The 15,612-nt window shown below is 38.3% G+C and overlaps 1 protein-coding gene across 3 annotated transcripts in view; it reads left to right on the forward strand.

Annotated features, from left to right (window-relative positions):
- MARCHF1 (membrane associated ring-CH-type finger 1) overlaps window positions 1-15,612 on the forward strand; it is a 256,852-nt gene that overhangs the window by 219,893 nt on the left and 21,347 nt on the right. For all 3 annotated transcript variants that reach the window (XM_049833781.1, XM_049833800.1, XM_049833791.1), the window contains one exon: window positions 11,994-12,174. In XM_049833781.1, coding sequence (XP_049689738.1) covers window positions 11,994-12,174 — 181 coding nt within the window. The remainder of the gene's footprint in view (window positions 1-11,993; window positions 12,175-15,612) is intronic.

A 15,612-nucleotide genomic window follows, 5' to 3' on the forward strand; every position in this document is an offset into this window, starting at 1 on the left:
AAATTTGGAGTAGATATCTGGGTGGACTTGAGTTAGTTAATTTAGTGGTAAATGAAAATGCACCATGCTGTAAGTTTAACAGAACTGAAACAAGTATTTCATTAATTTTTTTTTTTTTCCTCCCCAAACTTGTGAGCCAGCACTGACTGTCATCTACAATGTGTAAATGAGGATCAGGCTTAGTTTCTTGATATGGTAACCCAAAACTTCTCACTTTTCTTTGCTGGGAAGAGATTTGCATGGAAATGTAAACACAGTCAGAATGAGGAAGTTCACAATGCCACGTATGCAGTTTCACAGTATACTTCAACCTAGTAACACACTACAAAGATCCTAGTTTTAAAAAGAAGAAAGTTAACCTGCAGACATTGTGGTTTTTCACGGCAAGAGATAAAAGTCATTACTAATACAGCTAGTGCTAGGCATTCCTTGTTACACTTACCAAGCAAGAATGGACATTTCAGTTGTCTGACCATTGTCTGTCACGATAATTTAAGATTCTTCAGGGTAAAGTTCAGCTGTGTTTGTACATCAGCTCATATATCAGGACCACACCACTAGCTTGGGACCTCCACACCTTACAGAAATGCAAAGAAACAGAAGCAGTGGTAACCATGTTACACATTACTGAAGCACTTGAAGTATGTCTACATGGTATGATGCAGAGATGTGCACAGATAAATACTTCAGACTTCAGAGTTGTCTTAAATTTCTGCATGTATTGAAGATCCAGTGTAGTAAACAAAGTACATATATAATAGGGCCATTTAATAATTATTAAGAATATGAGCTACACAAAACCTGAAATAAATCATTTCAGCATGGCTCTTTATATGGGCTTAACTATACTGTGTTAAAAAGAAAGAGAAATTAAAGTTTTGTAATTGTCTCACGTAGATTAATCCTAACTATTGCCTAAATCCCCAACCTTAGACTTTCCTTTCAGATGGAAGGTGGACTCCAGTCTTTTATCTATCTTCTTGACCCATTCAATTGCTTTATCATTATTCAGGCACTTTTTGTAAGACTTGGAGCTTGGTTCAAGGGTGGACTTTTTGGATGTGCATGCGAACTTTTCAGCTAGGCTCTTGTTCAGTAGAGGAAGGTTGAAAACTTTTGATAAGTATGTGTGCCTAGGCTCCTTATCAGTGGAGATGCTCTTTGAACAACCAGAGTTAAACTCAACACAGTTGATAACTTGGCCTGTCATACAAAATTTGTCAGAGAGTCATAACTGCATTTCAATTCATGTCAGGGATAATGCTATTTTTTTTGTTGTTCTCATTACTAGGTGTATCATAGTGATGCTAATACATCTAGGAAAATCATCACAAAATCAAAAGCTTGTTAATTTTTCATAGCTGGTAAGTTGTCTTAATCAGTTTGCAGACAGCTGAAGAAAAAGACAGACATGTTTATACTACCAATTCAGTATAGACTGCAGTTTCTGTTTTTCAGGACAGGTCCATGCACTTAATTGGCTCATGATCTGTGGTATGGTTTTTTCCAGGTTCTCAATCTTGCATCTGAAACAAAAAAAGAATTACATTTCAATGCAGATGTGCATATATACAGTAACCATGTTTCTGCATGACAAATAGAAAAAGGATTTTTTTTTGGTGATGTTTATTCTAAGACTGGAATTAACGTAGCTGGTTGTGATGTGGAAAATTTGTTTTCTTGAGGTATTTCTTCAAGCTTTTCATCGTAGGTATTCATATCTTCTAGTTGATGTGACAAAACTGGCTGAGAGGAATGGCTCTCACCTAGATGGGATTGTGTGGAAATAGCAGAGGAACAGGGATCTTAAACATCTCCTGGTGCCACTTATTTTGTCTTTAAGTGTTTGGGTAGGCAATTTGTTTCCTTCCTCATGAATTACTGGCAGTGGAATGCATTTATATACACACGTAAGGCAGTTTCCTCAATGTGCATTTGGCTGCATGAGCGGGAATGTGACAGCACACACCCAATTCTAGCATAAGCACATTAGGTAAAGTATAGTACAATGGTGCAATATATATTTCAGCTAGTCTAATGTAGGCCTCTTGGTCAATTTAACTGAGACATTTCCCGTTCTAGTGTCACTGTTCCTTTGTTTCCAAAATGGTGACACAATGGCATGGCATTGATGGTTATCATTACAATCTCTTCCCTGAACATACTCGTTTCTTCTGGAGTCCATTAGAAGGCAAGGTTTCTGTTTCTGGGATTAGGGACAATTACATAAGTTCTGACAATGCTAAGTTGTTTTGGCACCTGTTGTTTTTTTTTTTATTATTTTTTTTATTTTTTTTTTGAGATACACAGGATAGGCTTTCTAAATCATACAGTTGGATTCCCCTTTTTCTAAGTCGCCCTGTGCCTGAGATTTTCTTTGTATGTACTTTATTCTGGAATTTGCCATGTGGCTTGAGGCATAGTCTCAGAAATAGCTTTCTTTGGTCTTCATGAGGGTAATCTCCCTGAAGGGAAAAGCTATGTGTGGGACATGATGAAGTGAGTGGATTTTGAGCATTTATTCCAATGGATTTTCACATGGGAATTACTAAGGAAAGAAAATTAGTTAGTTGATATTACCGCTAGTGTATCATAAGGGCTTTATGTATTGACTCTGAATTAATCTTATGGTCTTTTTATTATTTGTGATGGGAGAATTGAAAGATTTTCTGTTTGAGTAGTTATGCTTTTGGTGTAAAATCTTTTTGTAGTACTGATGCAGTCATTTCAGCAATAACACTGAGCTGTAATTAGCTGAAAGAAACCCCCCACACTTAAATAAGGTGGAGTTTCTCACTATGAAAAAAATGCTTATCGGAAGTAGAATTTTGATTTTATCGAACTCCATGAATGACTGTGTATGCAGCCAGGTAATGGCAGACCCTCATTTGAGGAGTAAATAGAAGAGCAGGGCATGCCAGAAGACTGATGAGAACGGGGAGAAGTACGAAGGGAGATGATGAAGACGATTCGTGAAATCTGCAGAATCTACTTCAGGTATTTTTTTTTAAAATCAGCTTTAAAAAGCTAGTGTATTAATTAAAAGGCCATTATAAATTTAGGAAAAGACTAATAATGGGGTTTTTTTTATGTGTTAACACAGTCATAGATAGGAGGAAATAGTGTGCATTGCACTTGACAAGAGGTAATATGAATATGTAGTTTCTCTCTGTGAAATCAAGTGTTGTAACAGGGTTTTCTCTCCATAGTACTATTTAGTAGGACTTGCAAAAGTAGTATCTTGCATGAAAATACTTACATCCTGAAATATTCATGTAGTAGAGTGCTGACAAAATCAACAGACAGAAAGCCTCTTGGGAGGAGACAAGTCCTCATAGACTTGAGGAAAAAAGATAAGTGAACAGAAGATAGATATATAGGCTCAAATACTACCATTGAAATTTAACACTAATTTTAAATATTTATACTGAAACCATGAAGTTGGATCCAGTAAATAATTTAAACTGTAGTGCAAAATACTTAGACTTGAAATACCCTCCAGAGCCCTCTAAAATCACCAAAAACTGGAGGATGCTGAACTGCCAGACTGTAGCGTTTGGCTGAAGAGTGTTCTTAGCCTGTGTCTTCCTGGGATGTTAGTGCCTTCTTTGGGGTCTCAGGATGAGACGTTCCTTCATTAGGAGCCAAATCTCTGAGTCTTGTCCTGCATGTTGGCTGCTCACCCCTTCCTTTTAAGGAACTGCGACTGCTGCTTACTTTCCCATTCAAAGCCTTCTTTTTGCAAAATGACTTTCTGATAGGAATCTCCTGCTTTTTGAGGAATCTCCTCCTTTATGTGGTGGTCTAGTGGTTCATCAGTCTTTGAAGCACTATGAAATCCTGGTTAATTCTATTCTCTGCCTGATGGTTCAAAGCCCCATCTGTCACCTCTTTGGCCATCTGGTTATGCAGTCTCGTTTGGAAGCTCTCCATGATTCAGAAGGATGCAAGGAGAATCGAAACAGGGCAAGCATGTCTTTGTTGTGGTTAGGGTCACTTAACTGGGGGACAACTGAGTCCTGGTTTTTGCTTCTTTCTCTCAAAACCTATGTCACAGTTTAACCCCAGAAAGAAACTAAGCACCATGAAGCTGCTCACTCACTTCCCCCCTACCCAGTGGCATGGGGGAGAGAATTGGAAAAAAAGAGTAAAACTTGTGCGTTGAGATAAGAACAGTTTAATGGAACAGAAAGGAAGAAACTAATAATGATAATGATAACAATAATAAAATGGCAATAGTAATAATTAAAAGATTGCAATATACAAGTGATGCACAACGCAATTGCTCACCACTCACTGACCGATGCCCAGTTAGTTCCCGAGCTGCACTCCGCTCAGGCCAGCTCCCCCCAGTTTATATACTGGGCATGATGTCACGTGGTATGGAATACCCTGTTGGCCACTTTGGGTCAGCTGCCCTGGCTGTGTCCCCTCCCAGCTTCTTGTGCCCCTCCAGCCTTCTTGCTGGCTGGGCAGAAGAAGCTGAAAAGTCCTTGACTTTAGACTAAACATTACTTGTCAACAACTGAAAACATCAGTATGTTATCAACATTCTTCTCATACTGAACCCAAAATCATAGCACTGTACCAGCTACTAGGAAGACAGTTAACTCTATCCCAGCTGGAACCAGGACAACCTACTATTTTTTAATGCAAATAGGTGAAATGGCACCACTTCCTGCTAGAAAGTTCGTGTGAGAGGACACCCTTGGTTTTAAGGGTCCCATTATTAAATACTTAAAGCATGCATATGTTCTGTAGGGAGTTTAGTTACTTAACGCTTTGACTTTAGGCGGATGGGAGGAAATCTAAATCCTTTTTTAAGATGCAGTCCCTAGTTCTTTGAACTATGTTCAGTGCAGTAAATCTTGTCTGATACATATCTTGTGTTGCACTGACAGTGTATCTGAGGCAGGAATTACTTGTAACTCCTTAGATGGTTAGATATCCTATTTATCACCTATATGGAAGATTAATAGAAGGACAGGAAATGTTGACAAAATAAGAGATTTAGTGTGCTTTTGCTAATGTTATTTGCTCTTGGGTCTCTTACAAATTCTGATCACGTTTGCAGAAACCAAGAGAAAGATTTACCTAGACCATTATGAAATTCCACTGGTGTGGTGCAACAATTTGAAAATGTTTTTTCCTCTAGTCAGGTAAAGACAGCTGACTATAGCATAACGGAAGGGCAGGAGTGACAGGGAAGAGGGATACAAATTGATTACATTCGGTATGGAGAATTAATGTGCTTCATTCACACTGTGTTTAAACAGAGAGGAGGACCAATTTGTCATTTAGATTACTTTACGATTTAACAATGGAAAGAATGGAAATGAGATTAAAAAAAAAAAAAAAGCCTGCAAAATGGAAACAAGGGAAACATGGCATGCTGTAGCCTACTGCAGGGTGAACATAGTTAGTGAATTTAACTTTTATTTTTCCAAGTGATAAATTATGCAGGAGCAGGGTTTGATTTTTTATTTGTTTCTGTTTATGAATGAGTTAATTATTTGCTGTGCGTTGTTCATAAGTTCTTTGCTTTAGCTTTAGGTTCTAGCTATCTAAAAGTACTGCAAGCAATTTATGAATTGGCAGAAAGAGAAAATGACCTTTTTTGGACAGGAGAACAGGAGTTTTCTTAAGATTATCAGACAGTGATGAGAGCAATTTTTTGCATCCTTTTGAAAACCTGTGTAATTGGTTCCTTTTGGTCCAATTAAGATAACCTAGGAGCTCATGGTATTTCATGCTGGCAGCTAATAATCCTCACAGCCAAAAATCAAAGCCAGGGATTCACTTGGTCCAACATTTTCCAGCTATGCTGTTTCTCCCTAAGATCCCTTTAGTAATAGTGAGATATAGCACTGAGATGTACCCACTGAACAGGGTAAGAATTTATCCTTGCATAATCATTATGAGTCCAGGTATGCTTTCCAGTGAAGGGCAAGATTTTAACTGCCTCTTCAATCATTTCTCACCAAAACCAATGTTTTTGGAATACGCATTATCTTCCTTGAGCGTGTTTATGTGGAGAAGATACTTCCCCCTTTTATTAGGGAGATCTGTTAAAAGTTCGAAAGCATTTCTGTTCTACTGGTATACTTCCATCTGCCGGAAAATGACAGTATGGGTCTGGGGCATCTGCATTAGTTTAGTTCACAGTGCATAGAAATTGCATCACAGTGGTGGTAAATATGTCACAGTGACAAGGCAGTAGCTCCTCCTAATTTTGTCAGTGAAGGGGCCTCCATTAGTGCTTTAGTTCACAAAAGGAGCCTGTTTTTGAAGCACATCTGATCACCTTTACTTTTACCAGAGTCTAGACTCTGCTGAGGATTGGTCTCAGGGTTCCCCAACTGTATTCCCTCTGAGTGAAAGTAAACTGCAAGATGTATTCCTGGTCCAACCTCCGATCAGTGTCAAATCAAAGCACACCCCACCATGATGTGCCTGGTGTAGACACCAGGTTTTTAGCGCTAACTGGTTTTTTTTCCAACGGATTTGCTACACTTTCACTGCAGTGCTTGTTACCATAGACATAGCTATATAGCACCCGGGAATATTAAAGAACAATGCAGTTTTAAAATAATTACGTCACTTATAGCCCTTAAACATTATCATACATCATAATCAGTATGCCCGTGCCCCCATATACACTTGATTTTTTGAAAGCCTTAGAGGCATTCCCCTAGATTGTACATTTGTTAATAACGGTAAAATTTGACCTGATATATTTTTAAGGCAGCCTGTAAAAGCTATCTGCGCTCTTACTGTAGCTAAACCCTTTGTCTATATGTAATGGCCAAAAATTCTTGAAAATCTTCTGAAGTACTGAGATGCAGTGCCAATCTCAAATACGGGAACCACTGAAGGAGTTCTGTTGGTGCAGAATTACTGCAAACTGTTTTCTGCCAGTGCTGCTCCTGATGACAAGGCTCTTATGTGGCTTGAAGCACAAGCAGGGACGGGCTGATTCATTCTTATCCTTAATCACCTTCCTTTGACAATAGTCATCTAGGGAAATCAGCTGTACAGATAGTGTCACAGAGGAACGCTTGCCAACCAGGTAGGGGTAGAGCACTAAGTTTCACAGTACGCACAAAGCTCCCGCAGAATAAGTGCATTTTCTACTTCACTACAGCGGCATAAAGATTGGCCCATTTTCTTAATTACTGAAGAGTAAAGTGGATTAGTGAAAGACAGGTTAGGATAACTGGTGGTTTTTGAAGAGGGTAGAGATTAGCAGCTATTCTCTTTAATGAGAGTAAAATTGTTACCTTGCATGTGAAGGAAAAGCTACAAACCTGTTGGAATCTACCTGTGTCTCCCGCAATAAGCAGCTCAGATGGTGACTAACCGTCTAGATTGTAAATTTGGTTGCTACGAAAACCTGAAAATTATCCATGTGAACTCCTTGCTTCATACTGATTTTAGTTGACCTTTAAACTGAGATTATGTAAGAAACATTTGTCTGTCTGGGAAAAAAAAAAAGTCTTAATTTGATGAGAAGTGAAGGACAATCATCCAGGATAGCTCTTGCTGTTTTTCTGAAAATCAGCCTAAATGCAATTAACATATTAACATATTAATGTCTACAAGGTGTAGGCATCTTGTTTCACACTTCCCTGTCTGCCTTCTAACTTTTGCAATGAACAGGACCGGGGAAAACAAGGGAAATTTCCATTAAAAATTTCTTTTGTTTATATATGTATGGTGTCAATATGCCCTTCCCTGAAGGAGATGGTATACTTCAAACTACTGGCATTTTACTTACTCATTTTGCATAGTCATTATTGTACAAGGTTTAATACATCACATACAATTTCTCGATCAAGCCTTGCACTATGCGTGAGTTTTTCAGCATCATTTGAATGTCTTAAATTTAGTTAATATTTTGAACAAAAAGAAATACTGAAAAATAATTCTAAAATGTTCTCAGTAAACTTCTTTAACTTTTCATTTTTACATACATTGCTCTCTAAAAATTTTCTAAATTGAACTATTCTGTTTCTGTTTGAGAATTGTTTTTTGTGTAAGGAACATACAAGGAATCTGCAACAGTTTTTATATGAATTATGCAAAATTTTTCACAAAGATTAATTATGGTTTCAGATCAGCATTTTGAATTTTTTCTTGAAAAATATTTTTTTCTTTTTGCTAAATCATCACATTATAAGTAAGCCTGCTATTTAAGAACATCCTTTAAAGATTTTTTTATAGATTTTTGTCTGATATATCCACAGCACTGGCATAAATTTCTTTGGTACATCAGTGTGCTGAAGGTTGTAGAAACAATTCTGTGCCAGAGAAATATGTGATGGGTAATGAAAATGCTGGCATATAAAGCAAAAAACTTAAGCTTAAGAATGACTGCACTGTTAGAATATTATTTCACAAAGTTTCACAGTGAGCTTTCTTTAAAGAAGAATAAATATTCTGTGATATCAATGTGTAGGGATATTTCTTTAGGTGTATATTCAACACACACGCAAAAAAAATTTGTAAATTCGAATCAGAAGATCGTCTAATAGCTCGTATGTGCTGTGGTGTCTGGTGTACACATGATTTCTAGAGCAAAAGCTCCATTGGAGCCTTGTACTAATCTTTCCCCCTAGACAAGCAAGGTCCTGTTCACAGGCAGGAATCTTTAAAGCTCTAAGCTGTCAAACCTACCCCCCCCAAAAATAAAAATTATGCAGGCTCAATTTGCAACTATAAAGGGATTCTAACTAAAAGGATTTGGTCAAGTAGCTGACTTCCCTCCCCTCCATTTCCAGATAGTCAGAAGTATTGCTCTGTAATGAAGGCTATTTATCTACTAAAGGGCTAGAAAGTTGAGAAAAGCTGAGTATGTAAATTCTGTAGGTGTATCTGAGCAGCTGAAACTGCAGCTATTAACCATGATCAGTGCTGTACTACAACTAGTAAATAAATCAGTATAGATTTAGCAATTTTTTTTACTTTATATTGGAGAGTGGGATTTTTTCATTCAACTCATTGCTAACTTATGTAAGCAAATTTTACTTTCAGGATAAGTTCAGCCCTGTAAATAGTCGGATGGGTGAAAATTTTGAACAGTTGTGATCATGTAAATAGGAAACTAGCGTGGAAGTTCTTGGCCTCCAACTTAGTTTAGAAACGGTTTGGGTAAGTCTATGCTTTGCATCCCTACCTCAGTTCTGTTTCCACAACATATTTTTCAAAACCATTCTCTACAATTTCTTTTCTATAATTTGTGATAATTAGGATGGGCATTATAGCTAAATATAGCAGAGGGCAAAGACACACAAAATTCTGCTTCAGTACTAATGGCCGAGCAAGATATTACAAGTTATCTGGCCCAAGTCTTCAAAAGGTATTTAAGCAGCCAACAGTCTGTTTCAATAGCTGTCAGGCACCCACATATCTTTAAAGACTGTGACTGTGAGTTTAGGTAGCGTGAACTTCTTTTAAGCTAATTTCTTCTGGCTAAACAAATAATGAAGAGCTAAATTGCACCGAAGAGCATTCAAGCTAATGAAAACCATGCCTTTGGTTCTTTTCTCTGGACTTTAATTCCATTTGAAGTTTGGTTTTATTCTCATTACATATTTCATGGTTGTAAAGCTAGAAGAGGCCATCAGATTATTTAGTTCAAGCTTCTGTATAACACAAGTTCTTGATGTCACCCTGTTTGGCGTGTATCTTCTGTACAAAGAAAGCAGAAATAGAATGTATAATTCATATAGTGCTTTTCTGTAAAAGTATTTCTACTAAAGAATACTCCTATTCATTTCAAATTCGCAGTGTCACTTTATTTGAAGATCCCAGTGGAGGTTTAGGCTTGTATTTTAGCTCTTAAAATAATTTTAAACAACTCTGGCAGTAGTAGAAAAAAGGCTCTTGGGTACATCACTTAGTTGTCTAATTTCTAAATAGTTTAAGTGCTAAGCTTGTAAAATAAATTATGTATAGCTTGAATTTAAATGAACAAGGAATACTAATTTTCCTTTGGGAAACAGCTTTAATTTAAAAAGAAAATTATGGGGGTTTATGTAACTCTCAGCTGGGAATGCATTTGTTAGCAAAATAGCTCTTTGTTGTTTTGAAAATTTAGTTCTGCTTAAGCTACAGGCTCAACAAGAAGCCAGCATATAGCCAGTTTCCATTTAAGAACTCAGCCACTGATGCACCTAGCTTGGCTGGGTTAGTAAAAAAGAAACTGCAAACTGAGTTCTTGTAAAATGTGTCTCAAAAAAATGAATGTGTGCACGGTGGAAGTTGTGGATATTTTCTTCTCCCCTCCACGCCCATGGGGTAGAAGATGCTGTACGGGCAGCACCACAGACACTGAAACCTGCTTTTGTGTACCAGGTTTCCGGAGCTTCATTTTTCTGTTGGTTTTTCTTAGTCTCTTTCTTTCTATATATCTAGCAAAGCAGCTTTGTTCTGCTTTCCCATTATTGTAGATTCATTTTCTCATGGCTCTAGGCTACACCATGGAAGAACCACGAAGCTGCTGGTTTTGGTCCATAGGTCTTTCGCTTAAGCGTTGAAATTTCCTCCTCCCCCTGCTCATAGACTTGGCAGCCTCAGTGCTGTGCTGTAGCCAGTCGTTCGCAGGGTCTCTTTGCCAGGCTTTGTCCCGACGTACGCCGGGTGCTCCTGCGCTGGGAAGAAGGTCACCCTTCTTCCCCAGCCCGGCCTGAGGGAAGACAACCTCACCGCAGGGCCCTCCTCAGCCCTTCTCCTACCCCAGGAGCGTTGGGGCCACAGCTTTCCGCATAACGGGGTGGGTTATTCCTCAGAAGTGTTCATACTCTTCTGCACACACATATCTGCCTTTCCTAAGCACGAAGTTTCTAAGCTCTAAGTTTCGTTTGCGTGACACCAGGATCTGTGCTGTGGCTGCTACTTCTCCGTTTTGAAATAACATTTCTCAGGCTTCAGCTTTTTTTTTTTTTTTTTTCCCCTCCCCTACATGCCAGTTTGACACTTAGGACATTCATTAGGGCTTGGGTGCTTTGCTGTGTTTTTCTGGGATGGGGATGGGGATGGGAGGGAGTTACTCTTTGTTGAGGTGAACCTCCTTAACTTCAGGTGTTCGGTTAAGCCTTCCACTCACCATAGAGCTTTCTCTGCCTTCACAGAGATGCTTGCCAATAAAGCTGTCATTGGTTTCGATACGTGAACGCTTTCATGATATGATCAGAAGTCTGTTTGGAAGAAGGGAGGATCAGGAAGACATTTAGACATGTGTCACAGAAGCAGTCCGTCAGATTGTCGTGTTAGGACACTGATCGCTTTATGCAAAACCACAAAGAGAAAAGCTCTGTATCCCATTACAAAATAACAACAGTTCTGGGACCGACCTCTATCTTAGGGTCTGCTTACAGCTGTAGGTTTTGATTTCCCAGATAACACAGCTATCTCCTTCAAAGGGACAGTGAAGAAGGAAAAAAAGGAAGGACCATGACTTTTTAACACCTGCCTCCTAAAAAGTGTATGCATGTGTGTACACGCTGTGCCATACACATGACTCCAGAGTACCCAAAACTGTTCGCTAATCCTTTTAGCTGCGTAACTCCAAAGAGGTATCCTAGGAACTTTTTGTCCTTTTCATACTAGATATTTTCAGCTTGGGTTAGATTCTGCTAACTTTGAGGTTTTTATTGGCATTGCTTACAGACCAAGAACTATTCAGCTCTTAGAAAGAGCCCTGGTATTTGTCTTAAAGGTTTTGCCAAGCATAAAAGGGAGAAACAGCGTTATTTCCATTGCTTCACCTTCAGAGCACACAGCAAATTCAAAGAGAAATAACTAAGTGAAGTGTAATTACTAAGTGGCAGAAGGGAACAAAGAATATGTTCCTGGGCCTCAACCTGAAAGGTCATATACCTGGCATCTTACGAATGTCAAGTCTGAAAATGAAAAACGGTGTAAATAAACCAGTGCCTTTGCACTGCTGGTTGGCAAGTTCCCTCACTAGCTCTTGCTGTCCTTCCTGTCAGGATCTGTCACTGTGAGGGAGATGATGAAAGTCCCCTCATCACACCATGTCGCTGCACAGGGACCCTGCGCTTTGTTCATCAGGCCTGCCTGCACCAGTGGATTAAGAGCTCAGACACACGCTGTTGTGAACTCTGCAAGTACGACTTTATAATGGAGACCAAGCTCAAACCTCTTCGGAAGGTATGGTGCTTTTGAATGTAATTCTCCTCAAGTGTCAAATGGCCAGAATGTCTGTGCAAAGCACTGGCAGAACCAAAGAAACCTCTGCCTGTCCAAAATGGCTTTGTATTTGCTGTTGTTACATCAGTCCCAGTGATTTTTATTTCTACGTTTCAGTTACTTAATTTACAGCAGCAGAGGATTTTGACTAAAGACTCTTTTTCAGCACACATGCAATATAAATGCACAAATAGTAGGTTTTTGTATTTAGAACTTTTAACTTCAGCTTGTTGTTATTGGCTCATCTGCCTATTTTTAAGCCAGAAAGAAATCTTACTCATCACATTTCTTCCTGAATAACATAGGCCAGTTCGCCCAGTAATTTTTACGTTGAGCCCATAACTTCTGGTTGAGAATGATGCTTATACCAATGTGGAGACAGCAATTACGAAGTAACGCAGTCAATCAATTTAGCTGCATCTGTTCTAACTGTTACACTTGTGGGCAAATTAATCACTCTTGCATTAAGATTAGTTAATGGAATCTAAACTACAGGGTGACCTTGCATCCTGAAAGTCAAATGTATGTTATCTGCACTCATCTGTTTTGCAGGATAAATCAATTTAATGGTACATGTTGTCAGTGTAGGGAAGGTGAAGAGTTTGTTAAACGTATGTGGGTTTTATTTTCTTTGGAGTGAATAACTTGTTCTCTAATTTTTTTCTTACAATGCTCTCATCCTTTTGGGGTTTTCTTGCATCTTAAGTTCGAGTCAATCTAGAACAGGGCAAGTTTTGATTTAAAATAAATTTCAGTGTGAGAGCCCTTGAAAAACATGTAGAAACTATTAGCTTATAACTAGTATACGCATATGTAGTAGAGTTTTGATGGCAAAGGACCTTTTGTTTTTGTCAGCCTTGCACAGGTAGCAGCAGTTCAGAGAAAGGGAGAGCAAATGGAATTCCTTCTCACTTCCCATCCAGAGAAATTTTCTAGTAAGTCCCTGATGATAAACCACTGTTGAAGAGAGAATTGGGATTGATTTGACAAGCAAAGCTTGTGATAGGAAAGGACACAGTTCTCAAGTGCCAGGTAGATCTTGCCAGGTAGACTGGAAATTGAAACAGATGTAAATAAAAAACTGATGGCTAAAAACTTTATTACATTGACTTAGGTTTTAGTAATTGCAGATAAATTTTAACTAATCTGACAGGAAGGAGATAATTGCATAAAATCTCCTGCCTGTAGCGTATCTTTGGGGGATTTTTTTCTGTATATGTGTTTCCATTTTCAACACAAATTGCTTTAACCTTCTATCTAACAAGTACACTTGCAACAGCCACTTTCCCCAAGAGAATATACAGAAATCAGTATTTTTTACAAAAGCCTTTTCCTGATTGCATTAGATAACAGAGCATCTTTTAAAAAACGGAAACAAAATTTATAGTGTCCAAGGAGAAAAGGAATGTAAAATGTGCATAACTGTTGATATCAGAAGTAGGCACTTTTAACTCTCTGTGTGTGTGTGGTCACTGCTGCCCCCCCCCCCCCCCCCCTTTTTTTTTAATTGAAAGAAATTAATGGAATAGTGGCAGATACAGAGTGGTAATGTAATTCCTGCAAGTCTGTCATTTCTTAATTGAATGATTACCACCTTATTCAGCTTATCATTGGTTCTCAGGTACATTTTTGATTTCTGACATAGGAAAGATTAACCTCTTCTATCAGACAGGATATTTTTGTTTCTGCTCAAAGCAGTACTCAAATGTGGCTTATCTGCCTGGCAGTAAATGCTGGCGATATTCCCCCCCTTCAAATGCAGTGCTAACAAATATTTGTCTGTATAGTATGGACCCAACATCTAATTATAGATCCTTTCTAATAATTTGCACCGATTTCAGAAACCAAAACCAAAGTTTCCAAATATTTCAAAGTTAAAATTAGTTATCCTTTTTGCATTTATAGCATTCAACTGTGACACCCTTCATATGTTATATTAAAGTAAATTTATCATCCCTAATAAGCGTATGCACTATCATCACCATTGTTCACAAATTTGCGAAACACTAAAATGTTTGTGAGAAGCTGTTTTGTAAACTGAGCATTTTGACAGCAGTAGCAAAGACAAGGTAAGGGAGGAAAGAGTGATCACCAAGAGACCTGCCGAGTAAGTACATCTGCCTGGTAACTTTCCACCCAAACATCTTTTATAAAAATCACTGAAAGTGCTGTTTTGTCAAAACCTATCTATTTTGGAAAAGTGGAAAGTTCCAGTGAAACACTGTCAAATTTCTTGGAAGCTTCTACGGAGGCCAGGGCCTCAGCTGTCAGGCATTCCCTAGGAGTCCAGGTTTTTCAGAAGATGGCGTGAAGTCTGGTCACCACAGACCCAAGTGCTGTGGGACAGGCAGCTCCTAAAGCTGAAGGTCTCCACAATCCTGTCTCCTTGATGCAGGATCTGAAAAGCACTACAGACTCTAGGATTTCCAGACCTTCTTGAGAGCTTTAGGTTTTGCTAAGGCTTAGCTATGTACTAGACTCTGAGAGCCTTCAGTCCCCAGCACTATGTCCAGCCTGGCAGCAGTGAATTAAAATTCTCCAAATCTCTAGAATTCTCTGGTCATAAGGACAAGGACATTATAAGCAGTGGCAGCTGTAACTGAAAACGATGCAATTCTTGTCAGCTTGGCCATATGCCAAGTGGGAACAGCAAAATTGACAAAAAAATTATTTATTTTGCTAATAAACTTTGAGAAATTCTGAAAACAGATTTCATTTCAGTGTTTCCTAAACAAAAGACCACAGATTTAGTTCCAACAGAAGAGTACCTATTCAGTTCCATAAGAAACTCATTCTATTAAAGAAAAAAAAAGGAAATTATTTCCCCTAAAGTGAAAGTTTGTGGCCAGCTCCAGAAGATCCCATTTCCATGGCCTTTAGACCTGGATTTGAAGTGGAATTCTACAAGTGAAAGGGTCACATCTCTCAACCAGTTTTGATTTTTAATCTCTACCTTACTCATGATGTGAGATTCTAAAGTTTAGTTCTGGATTATGCATTACTTCATTGTGATGAATTTTATCGTAATACCTTTGCAACGTTCCAACCGCTGGTCTCATGAAGGGAGAAAATTACAGACCACAGAGCTTAATTAAAGGTATCTATACTTTTGTTTTTGCAGTATCACAAAAGCAGAATTTAAATATAAACCAAACTATTTGATTCAACTGGTGAATTACCATCTTTATTCATGCTTCAGCCTTTCATGCACCCAACATGCTTCCTAACAGTTTTTTATCAAAGTCTAGGGGTTTATAGCAAAATCATGTTTGAATATCGTGTCATACAGCTGTTAGCACTCATAAGTGACAATGTGCAGCATACTAAGTTAACATCAATCAAGATAACTCTATTAATCAATAGGCTTGTGCCAATATGCCACAGTTATTTAATTACAGA

The sequence above is a fragment of the Accipiter gentilis genome, chromosome 3 (genome assembly GCF_929443795.1).
Source record: "Accipiter gentilis chromosome 3, bAccGen1.1, whole genome shotgun sequence".
NCBI classification, from domain to species: domain Eukaryota; kingdom Metazoa; phylum Chordata; class Aves; order Accipitriformes; family Accipitridae; genus Astur; species Astur gentilis.